Source organism: Clinocottus analis, unplaced genomic scaffold (genome assembly GCF_023055335.1).
Source record: "Clinocottus analis isolate CAN_PGR_092001 unplaced genomic scaffold, fCliAna1.0.p SCAF_5, whole genome shotgun sequence".
Lineage (NCBI taxonomy): Eukaryota > Metazoa > Chordata > Actinopteri > Perciformes > Cottidae > Clinocottus > Clinocottus analis.
The window spans coordinates 12,989,919-13,010,009 of NW_027176207.1; the positions used below are offsets into that span (position 1 = coordinate 12,989,919).

Consider the following 20,091-nt stretch of genomic DNA (forward strand, 5'->3'; position numbering starts at 1 on the left):
TAAGAGCCGTTAGATTTGGGAATAAACAATTTAAAGACAACCTTGGGACACTCTGTTCCCTGAACAGTGTCTATAGAATCCATGGCCATTTCAATTTGTAAACATTTAGGTTAAAATAAACAGGATGACAATCTAGGCACTCAAAAATAATATGAAACAGAGGAAGAATATGTATAAAAATGTGTATTATAGTGGCTAAATTTTTAAAAGAGCTGTCGGTCTGTTACTGTCTACAGGCATCATGAATACAAACACTTTTCTAGTACCAGTATAAAATTACGTAACAAGTGTTTCGCTGCCATCTAGTGTTAATTAATTTATTGCATCAAACACTTTCTTTCCTGCATTCTTTGGAACTGTATGCATACATGTATGGTGTAAATGTCTTTATTTATATAAAGGAACACAAAATCCAGGCGGCTGGTGAGAATTCAGAATATACAAGTATAATATGCTAAGGCTCCCTGTCATTCTAATTGCTTTTAAATATGTCGATCAATTTTCATTTATCGATATCTCTGTTGAGTCAAAATACCCTTCAATCCTTGTTTGGAATCCTTTACCTGTCACCCATTGATGGCAATATTACTCTACATTAGTTAATTTACAAATCCTGCCTTACTACATATTCCTCTAGTCTGCCAGACTCATTGATTCTTTATCTGACTTGGGATCGTACAAGTTTGTGTGTGGCCCCCGGGAGAAAATTACTTTAGACAATGTGTGTAATAGTCGTAGCAGTAGCCAGCTACGAGGTCACCGGGGTCACAAGGACCTGTGCAACTGTTTTCTTAAAAAAAATCCTGTCTCTCTGCATCTGAATGACGTGAAACTCAAACTGATAGACATGTATTATGTTCAGCTGAACAACCCCTGTGGTCCTGCACACCGCACAAGAGGATGGCTCGGGGTGTGGCAGGTTAACAATGAGGGTGCATTAAGCAATTCATGAACAAGCGCATGTGGCAACTTTCCCCTCCAAATCGGCCCCCTGTATATCGTTTCCGTGAATGTTCGGCAAAGCGTTTTATTGTGAAACCTTTCACCGGAAGTTATAAGTGGTCGGGTGGCTTGACGCCGCTCTCCGAGCAGCCAGAGTAACGGTAGTCGTCTCCTCCCTCCGCTCGCTCGGTCGTCACGGTTTGTTGACGTTTGCTGGACTACAGCAGCAGCTAGTAACGGGGCTCCGTGCGCTGCTTCTGGCGTTTTCGTGTGAGTCAATGAAGCCAACTAGCTACCTAAGTTAAGTCGGCTTCAATGGGGTTTCGAGTTGAAAGATGATCGCGTCACTTTCCAGAGGAAGTTTGCTGGATGAGGTTCTCCATGGAGGCTTCAACGAGGTAACGTTCACCCTGTGTTAAAGTTACGAGTTAGCTCACCTTCATGTTGATGCTTATTAAGGTAATGGAGAAAAAAGGTAAGGGAAAAACAGCATAGTGCTACAATTTAACGAATGGAGGAATACTTTTTTTCAATAATTTTTTTTCCAACTAAGTTAATGTTGACGTTAGTTTATAACGTTATTATTAAGTTCGGACGAATAATACAATTATTTAATGTGAGTTGAGTAGCGTTAGTTAGAGGAAATGGTTAACAGGAAATAAGACTACCAAGTAGCGTTAGTATGTCTCTGTGAAAAGCCACACACAAGCCAGCCATCATTGGTTTGTTTTCCTGTGTTCAAAATGGGGTGCGTTTTTTGTGTTGTATCTCGGACGACGGGCTGTCACGTGACTGAGCAAGACCGGTAAAGATGGAGTTATATGCCTAACCGTGTGGAATACAGGGATGAATCTACATCCATGGGAAGTCTACTGAACCATGCCATCTAGGACTGAACACGAAATTGTATGATTGACATTCACAACAAAAGTTATGTTCAATCGGTAGTGGGACAATGGACTGCCCCCCCCACCCCCACCCTCCCTCCTCCCCTCCCTCATAGTCCTGTCCCCACATAATAAACAAAGGAACTCATTTGTTATCCCATAGTCTCTGCCTTTTTTTGGCCCCCACTCCAAACGTTGTGTATGTGTTCCTCTGTCGTTTATTGTATGTGTGTACCTGATTCATTGGTTGCAGCAGCAGCTAGCAGCCTATGTTTCCTGGGTGAACTCTCAACTGAAGAGGAAACCGGGCCTGAAGCCCATCACAAACCTCAGGCATGATCTGCAGGATGGGGTGGTGCTCCTGCAACTCATAGAGATAGTTGGTAATTACACTTTGCTCATGTGGCACAGTAATATTGAAGAAATATTGAACAACATTTTCTCAGGAAATGACTTTTCTAAATAAACAAATGAGGGTATTGTATTGTTATATTATAAATATGTTGTAAATATAATGAGGATTTGCTTGAAAGGAGAAGTATTCTGGGGTTCTAAATAGTAAATATATAAATGAATGTGCTAAAAATGTTTAAATGCAATTTATATTTATACCTAAACTGGAGTGTGGTCATACTCATTTGGTACAAGTGTAAATGTCTAATCTTTAGGTGCATCATCATTTTTTTCTCTAATCTCCATTCCCATTGGCAGCAGGGGAAATGCTGGAAGGGGTCTATGTTGCTCCACAGAACAAAGAGGAGAGCAGGAAGAATGTGGCACAAGTCTTGCAATTCATTTCCTCCAGACACATACGCATGCCACACATATCCGCAAGAGGTAAATCTCAGAAAAACTGGTGCCTTTTCTGCAGGTGTTACAACACACATATATGTCTCTTCACGTGCATCAAGGAAACAGTAGCCATATGTTTTGTGAAACTTTATTTCACAGCATAGTCTCTGCAATTTAAAAATGGTTATAACATGGCTATATCTGCATCCCATGTTAATACCAAATTGTCTAAACAAGTCCAGGTCAATATTAAAGGCACATATGTTCCCTTTCTTTCCACAGACATTGTTGATGGTAATCTGAAATCTGTCATGAGGATAATTCTGGCGTTGGCTGCCCATTTCAAACCCTCAGCCAACCATAGGGCAGGAAGTGGGAGGAGTTTGACAGGCAGCTCTGTCAGCCACAATCCTCTCTCCACTGTGGCACTAGCACAAGGTGCTGCTGCTGCACTGGCATCAGCGCGACTTGATGCCTCACAGCCTACACGTGCCACCCGTCTCCAGAGGTATGGTGACAACAAAAATCATAAACATGAACACAAAGTCCCTGACAATGTCTTTCTGTAATATCCAAAATGCTTTCTGCCACAGCGAGCATTTCTTAGAGACACGTGTTCTCTCTGCTGCACTCTGGTGGACAAAATAACATATTCACAACTATTTAAATAAGGCTGGGTCCACTTGTTGTCAACTATGGGTGTCAGTTCTTATTTATGAATGAATAACCTTTGCTTGGTCTGTCATATTTTAGTGGCTGGGGGTTGGATGTGGAAAAGAACGTGTGTGTTCGTGCACTGGTTAAGCAGTATGAAAGAGGAGCTCCGGATGAGTCGGACAATCCCCAGCCTAGCAGGTAATTTTATTTTATATAAGAATTTCAAGTATCATAAGGCAGATTTAATTCAGGTGAACATCACAGCTTCAGAGGAAAGAGAGGAAGAGATAATCTCTTTGTGCTCTCAAATGCAACATCTCAAATAAGAAACATGTTTCCTGAAGGACAAGGTTAGTATCACTCGCTCATTATGGGCTGGATCATGTTGTGAGGTTGTGTCATCAGAATAATGCAGGGCTGTAATGTAGGCTAAAAAAATTGTAAAACTAAACCCTAACTAAAACCTTTTTGGCCTAAATTCATCAAGGAGGATGCTACAGTTAAGTTGCCGAATGACACAAAGTATAATTATGCACATACATTTGCCATTTGTACGTTTTCTTTACAAAAAATAGATTTTTATTCTGTGTAATTTTTACATCAAACTGTTTTCAAACTTCAAGCTTTGTTGCTATTTATACTGCAGAGTTCAATCTGTAAATTCAGTCTAATAAAATATCAGATTCTGTTTCAAGTTCTCTGTTATCTTGCGTTTAAAAAAAAAAGTTCCTACACTTAGTAATAGAATTTATTCTGTGGTTTATTTGTGTGTGCTTATATGTGTTTGTATCGCTGCATGACAGAGCATATGACTTTAGTACTCAAAACTTGCCCCTTCGGTGTGTGTAGTACTTAAAGACATATGTACAGACCACAAGCAGATGATAGAAAAACAGGAACAATCAGCCTTTGTTTTCTTCAGTCACATGTCCAGTTATGTACCGGGGTGCTCATTTTTTTCACAATATTTTCTGTGTTTTAATGTGAGTGCAGACGTGCCTGTGTCTATCTGTTTATAGTGATATAAAGAGACATGCATGCATTGCTTACTGGTATGATGATGATGATGAGATTTGGTTTGATTAACAGAGCTTTAACAGAGCTGTGAGAGATGATAAGCAGCGCCTGCTGCGTTGGTTGCCATGACAGCTCGCTGGAAGGCGAAGGGCAGGGTGTGTGAGAGTGCGGAGAATCACAAAAAGTCATGAGTTTTTTGAGATGCTGATGTCAGAGCAGGGTTGCTTGCAGGGTGGAACTTGGGCTCCTTGGAAGTATTATGAACTGTTTAGCCCTCTTGTAGCCCACTATGGGAGGGACGCAGATTAAATGGTAAGAACAGACAGTGTGTTTGTGTGTGTGAGTGTATGCTTCTCTCGAACACTAACAATTCTATAGTGCTGCAAAGCAATGTGAAAAAAAGACTGGAAATGAAGTGTCTGTACGCACCGTGCAGTTTGTCAGTGCTTTGATTTGCAGAAGCACACAAGGACAAAGGGCTCCTCTTGGCGATTTTGGATTTTGGAACAATATGTTATATTCTCATGTTGCTTTTTTCTGCCCGTCCCGTTCCCTCTCCTCTCTCACACGCCCTCTTTGTAGGCTTCCCAGTTTCTATTAATATGTTGTGTATGAAAACAGTCATTTTAATTATGGTAAATTACTTGGTTTCTTGTCACTTGTGAAAGTGCAGGCAGGGCTTCAGTGGGACATGTATTCAGTTTGACAGTTTAATTACATTACAGATGTATATGCTATATTACTACAGATATATTGCATCAATATGTAGTAGCGCATTAACACGGTTTGTAAGTAAATGTTAACATGCACACACACTTTCCAGGTTTCTTAGGAATAAATTGATAAATTCGCATTTTGTCCCCCTCGAGCCTCAGCTTCGTCAGCCCACTGTCATCCCCGAGAGCGACACCCAACAGCCACTCGGACAGCCCGCCGGAAGACCGCCAACAACAAGGGAGCAGTGGTGAGTTCTGTCCCGCCACAAACCAGCAGTCCATTTGATGAGTAAACCTCAACATCTATTGTTGGACATGTGATGACACTGTGCTGCGTGTGCGTGTAGTGGAGCCATCTCATGATGTGGCGGAGACGACATTGGATGATTCTCTCAGTGACACTTTGGAGAAGGAGGTGCAGGAGACACGTAAAATGGTGTCAGCTTTACAGGTACATGTCTATTGATTTCTATACATTTGATATATTGATATTTGTCTCTGGCTACCCTCTGTGTATAAATAGAGATGATGTCTGTGTTGCTCCACTGCCTCCAACTGGTTGGTTGCAGTACCTGTGCAGAGTGGGTTAGGTATCTGATGGGATACTGTGACATTTGCATTATGCTGTGCATTATATGCATCAGACATCCTACCAGCTGGTTTAACTGGTCAGAGCTTTCTGAACTCAGCGACCTCACTCCGAACTGGTGCCACATGTTGTACCCTTTTTCTTTTTTAGGCTCTGCTGCTGCATGGTTCACTACCTGAGGATGAACAGGATGTGTCTTTGAGTTTGGACCAAGGCAATGCTGAACAGCAACTGGTAGTGAGAGTCTCTCCGTTTATTGTTGAGATTTTATCCCTATTTTCCATCTTTATGTTTCTTTTTCTGCCCTGCTCTCTCACGTATGTGTCACGCTCTTCTTTCCTTTGTTTTACCAGCTCTTTGTGTTCAGCATAGATCACATTTCTGTTGCTTTACTGTGTGTGTGTGTGTGTGTGTGTGTGTGTGCATGGTTATGTGTATGTGAGAGGGTGACACGGGTATCGGTTTCCCCTCTTTCTCAGTCCATTGTGGTTCTCACACACATCCCTCTTTTCTCTCTTTTTCCAGGTCGTCATTCACAGTCGTTTGGATCAGAGCATGGAAGAGGCTCGGGAGCTAAAGGTAAATAATTCTGTCATTTGTTTTCCTTTTCTGTCAACATATTTTTTGTAAGACAAAATTCACACTTAAGAGGGTGTTGTTATGCTGTTTGCTTCAGAGGGAATTGTTGCGCTGTAAGCAGGAGATGAGAAACCTGCAGGGAGTCAAGGTAAGACTAGGACAGATCTGCAGTTATTTATGTTGTCACCCAGTTGAATATAATTCTGCTTGCTGGCTAAGGTATGGACTTTGTGTTGGTTTGTAAATGTTCAGGACGCCCAGCAGCAGAGACTGTGCACTCAAGAGGCCTCGATACTGCAGATGAAGCAAGAGCTTCTCAGAGCCAGCATGACGAAGGATGAGCTCAACAACCAGAATGTACAAAATCTATTCCATTTGTTTTTTAAACTGAATGTAAAGTCTTCAAAACACTGTAATAAAACTTGTTTACACAACTGTATTCAGTAAGTACTGTCCAGCTTAGGTGTGTATTGCAAATGACCCTCCTCTATGAAAATGTGTCATAGGCTGAGCTACAGTGGAAGCTGGAGGAATGTCACAAGATGTGGGGAGAATGCAAGGTGAGGTACTCCAATCCCTCTCTCTTTTAAATGTTTTTCTGTAACTTAGTTTAATCATCCGGATGTTTATTGAGACAGCATCTGTTTATCGAGTTTTTTCTAAATTATGAACTGCACCTTTTCTTTTTGGTTGGCGGGGTGCAGAAGGAGATGGGACAGAAGGACAGACTGCTGCAGCAACTCAAACACCAGCTCGAAGAAAGTAAGATAAAGCAGGTATGTAAGCCAGTGTTTGGATTTCAAAGGGAGGTTGAACAAGCTACACAGGGCTCAAAATCTCCTGTCGAGTTCAATTATATGTATTTCAGATCAAAAGTTAATCATTAACTCACGGTTCAAACTCCCTTCACAGTCTTGCTTTGACTTTTTTGTTGTAGTTGAGCTTTTATCATCAAATTCATACTAAAATATACTTTGATACAAGAGCAAAGTGAAGATTTACTCCTCGACTTATTAAATTAACGAGTCACTTTAATCTGTCGAGGTATGGAGTAGATATATTATTAAAGTTTTAGGATCTCGCCGGTTCATGTCAGTGTCGGTCTGATCGTGTGTCTCTTTGGCAGAGCGAATTGCAACAAGAGTTGGAGCATAACATCAGCGTGCAGGTAATATACTGTTTCTCTTCAGACTCTTTCTACCCTAAAATCTGAACAAACACTTGAGGTTCATATTCAGTCTGCATCCGGCAGCCATGACACAAATTATTTTTCTTAGATTCCCACCAGTACAGACAACAATGGGCATTCCCACTCTGGAAATCCAGCTCTGTCTATGTCAGACGTAAGTATTGTTTTTATTGATGAAAGGTTCAATTAGTTGGCCTATTGATATTTTTCTCACAATCATCTCACAATTATACACTCACATTCTCTTGAATTATATTCTTTTGCAGTATTTAGGCTAATTACTATAATTTGAATAATTGTTGTGTTTTTGATAGGATTTTGGTGTTTCTTCTGTCAGCAGGCCGAGGAGGTTCAGCTTCTCAGAGATTCACTTCGGAGTCTGAGGAATAACTTCAGAGACCACGACCCACAGCACCATACACTGGACACCCTGGAGCAGGGCATAGTATCGCTAATCGACAGACTGCATGTTCTGCATACACACAGGGTACGAACACCAGATGAAAGAGTACGCCTTCAAATGGATTCAGACTGTCAAATCGTATTAGTTCTTGTAACTTTTGGAGAGTTTTGTAGAGATTCAAAATCATGAAGGGGTGTCAACGTTTATCCAAATGCTGCAGGGAAGAGGGAAATCTCCAAGACGCAAAGGCCAACACACAGACTCTGACACCTGGCCTTGCACAAGTAAGTTGTTTCTAACTGCACCGAATACACAAAACAGTTCTGCTTTTTTACTAACTATGTTTCTGTTGTTTATTTTAGAGGTTTTTCAATCCCACAATGGTTCTTCTGCCTCCACTAAAATCCTTTATTTTACCGGAAAATCCCCAACACCTTCCATGATCAACATATCGAAGAGGTGTGTGTGTGCGTGTGCATGTGCGTGCGCATGTGCGTTTATATTAAGTGTTTTTGTTGTGAATGTGATCATAGTCTGTCTCCATTGGTTGCCAGCCAGCAGTGATGCTTATAATACTTACACGTATATTTAGACTCGTACACCATAGGTAAAAAAAATAAAACAATATAAAAGCCACAAACTCTTAATAAAAGTGAGTCTCTTTGTACAGGTTGGGTGAGATTACTCTAAAGGATGTGAAGGCAGCCGTAGATCGAGAGGGAAACTATCGGTACCACTTCAAAGCCCTGGATCCGGAGTTTGGCACTGTGAAAGAAGAGGTAAGAGAAGGCTCTGACAGGAATAGCAAACTTTAGCACTTGCCTGTTTTGTGCTGCACTTTTTAAAGATGGAGAATGAAATCCATAGTCTTTGATCCGTGCAAAATGCATTCCAACAAACATAAGGAATCTAAATGTAATTATAAGATAAGAACTGAGTAGTCATATGTGAAGATCGTATGTTCTTAATGTCTGTGTACAGGTTTTTCTAGATGGAGCAATCATTCCAGGCTGGGAAGGGAAAATAGTGGCCTGGGTAGAAGAAGACCGCGGAGAGGAAAGGTAACGGCATGCTAGTTCTGCCTCTCTCTTCGTTTTCCTGAGTCTCCATGGTAAACAAGGCATTGTCTTTTGTGTCTTAGGCCATTGTAGGTGCAAGCTGAAGGACCTAACACTTTGTTTTTGCTCCCGGTCACAACTGTTCAACAGACACACAAGGGGACACTTTTGAGATTTGAATTATTAGTGAAATACTGTAAGACATGTCAGCAGGAGATTTGGCTTGATCAGCTGGTATGAAACCACACTGATAGTCAATCCGCTCTGGAGACCGTGTACATCTTTAACTTGTGTCAAGAATACTGTTAAGCTCAGTGCCTTACAAGGTGCAGTTATTTCCATCATGTGCTTGTTATTGCCAGAATGTTACTGTTATAAAAAACTGGACAGAAACATTGTTTTTGCTTTCTAAAGCCACAGTTCTGTTGGTGTTTCCTCTCTAGTTGACACCAGAGGTGTGTACTGATTTTTGTACTGAGGTTGTAACACTTGTCATTCCTTGTTCAGGAATGAAGTCTATGAAACAAAAAACACCTGATTAGCCGTTAGAAATATGTATTGACCATTGTTTTTTAGTTACGGTACATTTAAGTTAACTGTGAATATCAATTTATTATCCAGTATTGTCTAAGAATTTAGAAGAAAACAATTCTGGGTGAGAAAGAAATACAATTTTTACATTAGAACTATCACGGGGGGATACAAATAAGTCAGACAAACTTTGTACAACTTAATTTTGTTTTGGTGCTGCACAAGATTGATGACAAGAGAAGAACAATGAAATGACGGCCATCTGCAGATGAAAAATATTTTAACAAACACTTTAGTTTTACTAAATAGGACCCAAATCCAGATGTGGGTTTAAATGTCAGTCTCAAACTGAACTGCTCTTAGTGAAATTGAATTAATGCTGGAATGTTCATGTAGAAATGCAGATGAACGACACTGTGGTTTTGTTTACTTTATGAAATAGTTTTGTACATTTGTGTAAAATTATTTTCACTCTGTCCTCAATTGTAATGCTATTTTTTCTTATTTGTTTAAAGAGAGATTCCTGTGAGATTAGAATAATGCTTCTGCTCCTGTTAAAAAGATGCTGTAGTTGTGAATTTGACATCAGCCATTTAAAGGAGACTTTTGACCTGGAACAGTAGACCATCCCACTATTTATGGTATGTGTGCCTATAGACTGTGTATAAGAAGTGTGTGCGTGCGTGTGTGTGTCTGTGTGTGTGTGTGTGTGTGTGTGTGTGTGTGTGTGTGTGTGTGTGTGTGTGTGTGTGGGTGTGACATCATGATGGACCTTTCATATGTTTTCCTTCACTCTGCTTCTATCTTTCTATCAATGTGTTTGCCTTTACTAACAAGCCAACTGAAATATGCATCAGTCTACTTTTATATCGACATGTTTGAATGCCATAACTGCCTGTACTGTAAAATGTACAATTTTCTTGTGAGATGGTTATAATATATGGTTACCGTCTGTTAAAAAGACAGTTGTTGAATGTTAGCAAGACAGATCATTTAAAATAAAATTTTGTTTTTAAAATGATGATTCGTTTTTATGGTGTCTATGAGAGTTGTACAAATACATGGCTATTGATAGACAGTTCTTGCCAGTTAAATTTTTCCTTAAAAGATTAACATGCATTTTCATTTTCATCACTTAAAAATATTAATTTTCATTATTTAAAAATATTTTACCATAAATGAAAACCTTCCTAGCTTTTGGAAGTGTGTTCTTTAGGGATGTTGGCCCCTGTCAGCCAAACCAATTTAGCTTAAACACACAGGGCATGATGTACAATTCTTGCTCAGTCAAAGTTACCAATGATGCCGAAAATGTCAGTCCAAAGACCCCAAATACACTGTTAATAATTGGAGAAGACAAAACAAACTTACCAAATATTATATGTTTAAGAATAAATCAATAAATCTCCCCAGGCCAGATCAGTGGACTAATTCTCACTGTACACATATACATCTTGCACTCATGTATATATGTTATATATGTTACATATATTTTACATATTTTGCACATTTGCACTCTGTTTACATTTAATCTAATTTAATTCTCGTTCACACTTAATTTAACCCCCTGAATACACTGCATTTCATTTAATTTCCGTTTGCATTTAATTTAATCTCTGAATACGCTGCAGTTATTTGTTATGTATGTTTCTATACACACACACACACACACACACACACACACACACACACACACACATATATATATATATATATATATATATATATATATATATATATATATATATATATATATATATATATATATATTCATTTGTTACATACATATTTTTTATTCTTCTATATATCTGTTATCCTTATTCGTATTTATTTTATTTTATTTTTTAATTATTTTATTTTTTGTGTTTAGTTTAGTTTATTTCATTGATGTCTGTAAGTGTGGGATGCTGCTACTACGGCAAAAAAAAATTATCCTCGGGGATTAATAAAGTACTTTTCATTCATTCATTCAAGAAGCTAGAACCAGAAAATGTTGGCACGTCTTACAAAACAACTACAACTAAAATCTATTATTTGATGAACAAACTTATTGCTATGGAAACCCGTTTCCGCCACTTTGATAAAAAAAAAATAAGATTCTGTAAGTCACAATTATGAGCTACTATCTCATAATAATGAGATGCTATCTCATAATTATGAGAAACGGGCTTCCATATATTGCAGATCAATTTTCAAATATGGCGTTGAATAATATTTCTAGTTTGAACTATGAATGAATGTCTATTATAAAATCCGACAATAATTAGCATTTACGTCAAATTCAGCCTCGCGGTGGTATTGGGTGGTTGAAATTTGAATAGACACAGTTTACGACACGTTTACGACGCCGCTTTCGACTCTACGGCAGGACAAGGAGGGGAGCCGTAAAACGTTGTGTTTTGGACTGAAGGAGGTCATTAGAAAGTGAGGAGTTCTCGAGGCACAGAGACACCCAGTGCCAGGACACATCTGATGCGGGTGTGCGACAAATACATAATTCAACAGCTCCGTTTAGTGTTTCCAACCGCTGCAAAATGCTTCGTCTCGTCCTGCGGCTCAGGCCGTCCGCCGGGCTGCACTGTCCCCGTGCCCTCCCGGTCGGGCCTGCAATGCTCAGCTCCCGCTCCGTGCCCGGCGTCGGTTCTCTGAAGCGGCTCCACTGCGGAGCGGGGTCCCGGACAGCGCCTCTGGGCTCCGGCTTCAGACACGGTGGGGCTCTGCTGCGGTGTCCCCAGCTGGCTGGCAGCTACCCGGGCTCGCGTTTCTACAGCCTGCCGCCGCACCAGAAGGTAACGTCACAGGCATGACAGCTAGCGTGACCTCCGGAGCGGGCGGGTTAAATGGCACCGCGATGTACCGACCACACTCCTGTCACTCGTCTACAAGCTAAACCGACATGCTGCACGAGCTTGAATCTGTACCGTTTATTTTGCAAGTGTTTCCTAACTATGACATTTCCAAAATGTTATTTGTATGTCATCAGGTGGCAACATTGGGACTTGGGTCGGTGTCATTTGGCCGTTAATCAGTTGTATATGACGTACATACGTTCAGTTTTGAGTTACAAAGTGCCCCCTTAAACCAGTAACACCAGCATGGGTCCTGTCATGTGTGCGTTTACATTATTACACATGTATACGTTATTCTATGTTTTTGATGTAGCACATTCACTCGCTGTGTGAATAGGCACCACTGGGGGGCCAAACGGAAAGGCTGGCTGCCAGAAGTAAAACAATAATGGAACTCAGGCTCATCAGTTTTACTATAGTTTCACTAAATCAAGACTCTCCCTTAATTACCAGTAGGTACGCACCAGGATGCATGTAAACCTAACACACTCTGACTGGAACTTTAATAGTCATGTTGAACTCTAGCCCCCCTTTCACATTTCAATATTATACACTACAATGACAATATTTGTTTAAATATGATGCTTCCTCATAACTCACCTGAATTTTTTTGTCTTCATCAGGTGGAGCTTCCTGCGCTGTCACCCACCATGCAGACGGGAACAATCGCACGCTGGGAGAAGAAGGAGGGAGAAAAAATCAGCGAGGGCGAACTTATAGCTGAGGTTAGGACTCGTTTGTGTGTTCTCATATTTTGTGTGAAATCATCACTACAGAATTTAAAAAATGTTTCTGTCTTTTCTAGGTGGAGACTGACAAGGCCACTGTTGGTTTTGAGATACTGGAGGAGTGCTATCTGGCAAAGATCTTGGTTCCTGAAGGGACCAGAGATGTCAACATTGGAGCTGTAATCTGCATCACGGTTGACAGGTACATTTCTGTCCTTCGACAATGTAAACTACAAGTTGGAAACTAAGATGATCTCATTTTATAGAATAATTGTCTGATTCTAATTAGTCTGCAATATTCTTTGGGTTCTCCTGCTTCCTCCCACATACAGGTTCGGCCACTTCACGTGCACACACACTTCTCCAGTCACCTCACCTGCCACATTTTGCTCACCTGCATATATGGATTGTGTGAATTAGCAAAATCTGGAAACATAGCCTGTGATAACTCTCACTCAACCGTGACACTTCATATCCTAATTACGAGTCTTTAATCAAAATGGCGGCCAAGTTCACCATAACACAATTTAAATAGATAAATACATGTTTAACTATCAAAGTTCCTTTTGCAAATGATACCCAGGGTGGGCGATATACTGATTACCACGATCATTTTGGAAGCAATCAGTCATATTGCTGTAAACGTATAAATACTGCAGTGACACTCAGAATGCTGGATGATGGCACTGGACTATGTGAAGGGAAGTATTTGGAGTGAATGAGTGTTCATGGACTACCTCACTCACATGCACCTCAATTTCAGTGTCAGAAACATTTCCTTTTCTTAGCCTTCCTTTTGGTAGCTACAGTGATACCAAACTTGTTTCTATGCACATTTACAAGTTGATTTGAGATTTATAAGAGGAAATTGCTCACTGGCAGGTGTAATATTTTACAAAACAGACTATCATTTGGCATACGTACATTTTTTCACTTCTACATATACAAATATTTAATGCGGTTTCATAAATGAGACACCTTGTCCTTTCGTCTATATGTGGTTATGCTTTGTGTAAACATATGTCTAATATTTGTGTGTGTGTTTCCCTGCAGCCCTGACCTCATCGCAGCCTTTAAGGACGTAACGTTGGAGTCTCTTCAAGCAGCCGGGGCCAGTCCTTCACCAGTTGCCTCCCCTCCTTCTCCTGCTGCTGCTGCCGCTCCCCCTGCAGCCCCGGGCAGCTCTTACCCCCCACACATGAAGGTAGGCTTGTTCTAACATAAACAAAGTACGGTCAGGTGTGTAGAGGATGAGATGAGATGGGATGTGAAGTGATCATTGTGTCCACTGCATGTTGGAGCATGGCAGCAGAGTAAAGTTATTCAGAGACGTTTGATTTTTCGATGTCAGATCCAAAAATATTCAACCGCAGTGAAGCGCATGCTGGGATAAACATGCCGACAACAACAATTCCACGGCACCAGTCCGATTTTAATAAACTAAATGTTTGCCATCAGAATAGTATCATGAAAGGTGTTACAGTCACATAACATGTGTACATATTGGCTTAAGATTTATTTGAGTGAAACTCAATACTTAAAAAAATATTTCTCATCTGCTCTGCATTTATCAGAATATTTCTTTGGAAGTTTATTGAATTACAAGAGTATGTTAAAAATGTTTTATGTGTTGTCAAGTCTCTAAAGATAACTTTAAAATGTTGGTATTAAGTTGTTAGCTCTGTTGAATAATTCCTGAAGAAGATTGAAATGTTGTCAGTTTTAAGGAAGCATGTCAAATAAAATGTCAATGTTTTAATAGTGATTCCATATTTACCCGTACCTAAATTATTCTGTCAGGACCTTTTTATGTTGATGACAAAGGCAAGATTTAACCAGAGATTTTTTAATTTTTTAATACCGTCATGAAAAATATGCCCATTTGTAATAAGTTGTACTTCTTGGTCAATGTGAGCATCAGTAGTTCTTCTGGTTAGTTATTGATCTGAACAACAAAGTAACAATTGGCTTGCAAAAAGCAGAAATATCTATTTGCAACTGTTTTGTGGTTGCTTCCTTTTTTTTCTCGCTGATTTTGACACATGAACTTGAGGGCTCCCCTCTCATGTCACATCCAGCTGTCCAGGTGGCCAATGATGCTGAGAATAAAAAAAACAAATGTTATCAGTTGAAGACTGTATCATATTTAAGTAGGAACGTGATTTTATAATTTAATCAGGCGAATCCAAGAAGCTTTAATTTGTCAGACTTTGCTCTTTCAAATGTCTCTGCACAGACTTGAACTGGGGAGGTCACAGTTACATAATTTCTCCTGTTGCTTAAACTTGTGCGTGTTGCAGATCACACTTCCTGCCCTCTCTCCCACCATGACGATGGGAACAGTGCAGCGCTGGGAGAAGAAGGTGGGAGAGAAGCTGAGTGAAGGCGATCTGCTGGCTGAGATCGAGACTGACAAGGCGACCATCGGTAAACCTAAACTTACCTAACACTTCAGCTTATTTGCTCTGTGCACTGCAGATTCATTATTATTATTAATTAATTTTCAGTAAATTATTGTTTTATTTTATCATGCCAGAATAATCACTGTTACAACTGTCTTGAATCCTGCATAGCAGCCTAACAGGAAAAGCTCCTGTGTTTGTGTGTGCAGGCTTTGAGGTGCAGGAGGAGGGATACTTGGCCAAAATCATGGTGCCAGAGGGAACTCGGGATGTTCCCCTGGGATTGCCGCTCTGCATCATTGTAGAGAAAGAAAGTGACATCGCTGCCTTCAAGGATTATGTCGAGACTGGAGTGGCAGAGGTATCCGCACCAGCACCAGCTCCAGCTCCAGCGCCGGTGAGACACCAAGTGAACATTGTACCCAAATACTGCCAAAACGTCCTGAATTTGCCTATATTCCGATTTGAGATGGCTTGTACAGGCATGGCTGCGATTTATGTTTTGTGTTAATGTTCCAGGCTGCAGCTCCAGCTGCTGCAGCACCCAGCCCTGCTCCCACAGCCGCTGCACCAGTAGCAGCTCCCAGGAAGGGCCGTGTGTTTGCCAGCCCGCTCGCCAAGAAACTTGCTGCAGAGAAAGGAATTGACCTGGCACAGGTCAGCGGTAAGTAACCAAGACACCAAGAACATGAATTAGAGCGAGAGAAAGCAATGGTAAAGTATATTTATGGACTGCACATTGTGCTGTTTTCTGTTCAGGCTCTGGTCCTGATGGGCGCATCACCAGGAAGGATATTGACAGCTTTGTTCCACCAAAGGCTGCACCCGTAAGTGCAGCTCACACTTTATTATATGACTATAAGCAATGCATGTTTAATCATGTGTAACAACTTGAACTTTCATTATTGTTTTTTCCTATCCAGTCGTTGAATATAAGACTGTAGTGCTCAAACGATTTGCTGTTTAATAATGAATAAAATCATTATGTCATTCATGAAGCAAAACAATGCCAGACATTTATTGTTTCTGCCTGATGGACATAACTGCTTTTCACTGTTTTTTCTCCTTTTTTATATAGTTAATTTCCTTTGAGTTTGAACCATTGGTTTCAAACAAAATCTGCAATTTGAAGACCGTTAGAAATTGTGAAGAACACTTTTACATTTTGTTTTCCGGCATTTTTTTTGTGTCCAGGGTTCATTAAGTTACAAAAGGCTAAAATGTTTACATCTTCAAGTCATCAACATTCTAATGCCCTGTTGTATGTGCCTCGAGGTATTGTTTTAATTCATTTAAAATGTAAGTCACATTATTTCCGTTGGCAGGCCGTAGCTGCTGCTCCCCCTCCAGCCGTAGCTCCGGCTGCTTCTGCACCCGCTGCAGCTCCTGCTGCACCAGCTGGGACCTACACAGACGTGCCGATCAGCAACATCCGCAAGGTGACAGTAAACGCACACCTGACTTTTGGAGGTCCATTGTGTTGGATGAGGGCCTCCTCCTCTCCTCTGATAGCAGTCAGGTATAATTCCTGACTTGGTGCTAGTGCTATTGAATGCTGGGAGGCAAACGTCCTCAGGGGGCCGAAGAGTGTCGCTTTGTCATCTTTGACTTTTACCTCCACGTTTTGCACTGAAAACAGGCACTCACACATTTATCAACACAAGTTCAACTAACACACCTTATTCCATGATGAATTATGGATCAATGCTTCAGTGCAAAAATGCATCTCTCCTGCAGGTCATCGCTCAGAGGTTGATGCAGTCCAAACAGACGATTCCCCACTATTATCTGTCTGTCGATGTCAACATGGACCAAGTGATCGAGCTTCGGAAAGATCTCAATGCTGTGAGTTTTTATTTGCAAATAGACATGTAGCAGAAGGACAGAACTAAAATGATTATTTCCTGTGACTTTCAAACAACCGTGCCTTCTCTCTGCAGGAGGTGAAAGCCCAGAATATCAAGATTAGTGTGAATGACTTCATCATCAAAGCCAGCGCTCTGGCCTGCCTCAAAGTACCCGAGTGCAACTCCTCCTGGATGGATACGGTCATCCGCCAGTGAGTAAATACACAAACAGGCATCACAAAACACATGCAATATATTCAGTAAACAGGAAATATGTTCTCTTGACTTGCGACTTGCAGACATAAACTGGTCATAGTACATAAACACAAACTTATCAACAATTCATCTCCATCAATCAAAGTCTTTTCATCAAATAAACCTGTCTTGTTTGTTTTTTTGCGTCTTTACATTTTGTCTCGCATCTTAAAAATCAAAATGAATGAACCAATGGATGCGTCGCTGTGCAAATTGCTTAGTGGTCAAGCCGAATTAAATGTTTCCAATGATGCTCACACACAGACACACAAGGTGAATACAACATCAGTATCACAGCTTTAACAAAAAAGTAGGGGTACAAAAGAAAAAGTGTGCCATTGTAAGAATAATACTGTGATCTTTTTACTGACTATTACTTTCTAAAAGTGTAACTGCACTAATGTGGCAGTAGGAGGCACTCACAGCACAGGCATTGGTTCAACTCTCCTTAGTTCAAGAAACAAAGTCACCTTGACCAAATGTCTGTGCTCTCATCAGTACTGATTAAAATTGTTTCCAGGAACCACGTGGTGGACCTGAGCGTCGCAGTGAGCACAGCCAACGGTCTCATCACGCCCATAGTCTTTAACGCCCACATCAAAGGACTGGCTGCCATCAGCTCCGATGTGTCGGCTCTCGCTGCCAAAGCAAGAGAAGGCAAACTGCAGCCACATGAGTTCCAGGTACAACACATAATCCAATTCCTTTGGTAAAATGTAGTTTCTTTTAATTATAAGCAATGTGGAATGATTAGTTTTATGCAGATTTCATCTATCTAGTGAACCAGCAAATTGAAGCGGCCCTTTTTTTAACGTGTTTTCTTTCCACCAGGGAGGTACATTCACAATCTCTAATTTGGGAATGTTTGGCGTCAAGAACTTCTCCGCGATAATCAACCCTCCTCAGTCCTGCATCCTCGCCGTTGGGGGCTCAGAGAAACGGCTGATGCCTGCTGATAACGAAAAAGGGTCAGTGTCATGACGACACATCTATCGCCACGTTCGGACACATTGTGTTCCCGAATTAAAATCTGATGCCGCGTGCGTTTGAATTTTGCAGGTTCGACGTCGCTAGCATGATGTCGGTGACGCTGAGCTGCGACCACCGGGTGGTGGACGGAGCGGTCGGCGCGCAGTGGCTCGCAGAGTTCCGAAAGTTCTTGGAGAAACCCGTCACCATGCTGTTGTGATTGGACTGAACTGCCGTTAGACTGCAGCAACAGGCAGAGGCCTCTCACTGAAGAGATCTGATTGGTCTAACTGGTCTGGATCCTCCTGTGATTGGCCAGCCTGCCACCAGGTCACTCCCAGTTACCCTGAAGAGGAAGAGGCAGAACTGACGCCACTCACCTCTCTTTCGCTGTCTGTCCTGTCTGTCTTTCTCTTCTCTCACTCGTACGTTATTTATTGAGGCCCCTGTTTAAGAGACGAGAATTAGGTAGAATCTATCCCACAGTAGAGACCGGTCATATTGTTTTCAAAGGGAAGAGCTACGTGTCCAACCAGCGAACATATTTATCCCAAAACGTGTGTGTGCAAACGCGCGCGCGTGTCTGTGTGTGTGTGTGTGTGTGTTTGTGTTTCTACACAGTTTTGACTGTGATTTTGTGTGAATGTGATGAAGATGATGGGAAGTGGAGCTATCTGGTGGTTCCAGTCTTTTGAGGAACGGGTTGTGATGGAGCGAGGGTGGCACTGAATATGTTAACTTTGAGATTCTCTCACACACACACACACCTCTGTCCCTGTTTAGTGGCCACACACACAGAGAGACACAATTAAAAGAAATTGTTTTGTGTTTTAAGTGGATTGATGCGCTACAGTGTGTATATTCTTCACTGTGAGTTGATCACAGTGCTGTGTATATATCTATATATAAACGCCAATGTTGTTGGGATAAAATAACAGAGCTGTGTTGAGGCCTAATTTAGTATCTGTACAGTCCTGATTGATAACAAACACTCTTAAAGGAAGTATTGAACAGTTTTGCCAATTTATGTTTTTGTTTCAGAAACTTACCTTTTGAAATATTCTATATTTCACTGCTGCAACGCACAAAGCTGGTGCTGGATGTTATTTGTTTGAATAAATTGGACTCAATCTTGTGCGATATGCTCTTTGGTTTTGCTTTTTTATAAATTCAGCCTAATTTAAACTCAGTGTGATCACAGACAATCTGAAACTACGACTCCCAAAACACTGCCCTGCCTCAGCCTTTGTAATGAATGCTGTATATTTAATGGATGAAGTAAATATACGCCTGCAGTCCTTCCTCATTAACATTTCCTTGTTTTGGATTTCATCTGCAAAATTGTCACATTAAAGTGCTGGCTTTCCTTATATCAGCAACATATGAAATCACCATTGTAACATGTATGTAAATTAATAAAGGAAAGAGGAGGCTGGCAGGGTTCAAACAACAGACATCATTGAAGTAACATAATAAAAGGTCAAATTTAAACGCCTGAAAAAGTCACAAGTTGCTTTGCAGCTTTTGCCTCAAGAAACCTTTTTTAGTCCAGCCTGACTTTAATCTTTATCTCTTGTGTTTATTCAAGTGAAATATAATTTATTTCATTTCCTGGCCCTTTTCTGCTCCAACACTACACTAATTTGTTTTTGGTTATTATTTAGCCTTAGTGGACCGCTGT

General features: G+C 40.8%; 2 protein-coding genes across 8 annotated transcripts; both read left to right on the plus strand.

Annotated features, from left to right (window-relative positions):
- The first annotated feature begins 1,107 nt into the window (after positions 1-1,107).
- Positions 1,108-10,381, plus strand: dixdc1b (DIX domain containing 1b). 6 transcript variants are annotated; one of them, XM_068601126.1, is made up of 21 exons: positions 1,108-1,340; positions 2,083-2,212; positions 2,541-2,666; positions 2,904-3,129; positions 3,375-3,476; positions 5,165-5,259; positions 5,359-5,462; positions 5,751-5,837; positions 6,126-6,179; positions 6,277-6,327; positions 6,432-6,536; positions 6,686-6,739; positions 6,884-6,955; positions 7,306-7,347; positions 7,457-7,522; positions 7,706-7,855; positions 7,992-8,055; positions 8,134-8,230; positions 8,442-8,550; positions 8,753-8,832; positions 8,913-10,381. In XM_068601126.1, the coding sequence occupies exons 1-21, from the start codon at positions 1,278-1,280 to the stop codon at positions 8,920-8,922; spliced, it is 1,887 nt and encodes a 628-aa protein (XP_068457227.1). In that variant the 5' UTR covers positions 1,108-1,277; the 3' UTR covers positions 8,923-10,381. The 6 variants fall into 6 exon arrangements, with proteins under 6 accessions (XP_068457227.1, XP_068457231.1, XP_068457228.1 ...); XM_068601130.1 differs by having other exon boundaries at positions 7,709-7,855; XM_068601127.1 differs by having other exon boundaries at positions 5,751-5,834.
- Positions 10,382-11,493: 1,112 nt separating this feature from the next.
- dlat (dihydrolipoamide S-acetyltransferase (E2 component of pyruvate dehydrogenase complex)) lies at positions 11,494-19,545 on the plus strand. Of its 2 annotated transcripts, XM_068600826.1 has the most exons (15): positions 11,495-11,784; positions 11,921-12,149; positions 12,833-12,934; positions 13,015-13,139; positions 13,991-14,141; positions 15,238-15,364; positions 15,549-15,736; positions 15,859-16,003; positions 16,099-16,166; positions 16,665-16,778; positions 17,077-17,184; positions 17,280-17,398; positions 17,962-18,124; positions 18,273-18,409; positions 18,501-19,545. In XM_068600826.1, exons 2-15 carry the CDS (start codon positions 11,970-11,972, stop codon positions 18,628-18,630), a joined length of 1,857 nt encoding a protein of 618 aa, XP_068456927.1. In that variant the 5' UTR covers positions 11,495-11,784; positions 11,921-11,969; the 3' UTR covers positions 18,631-19,545. The 2 variants fall into 2 exon arrangements, with proteins under 2 accessions (XP_068456926.1, XP_068456927.1); XM_068600825.1 differs by having other exon boundaries at positions 11,494-12,149.
- Positions 19,546-20,091: the final 546 nt, after the last annotated feature.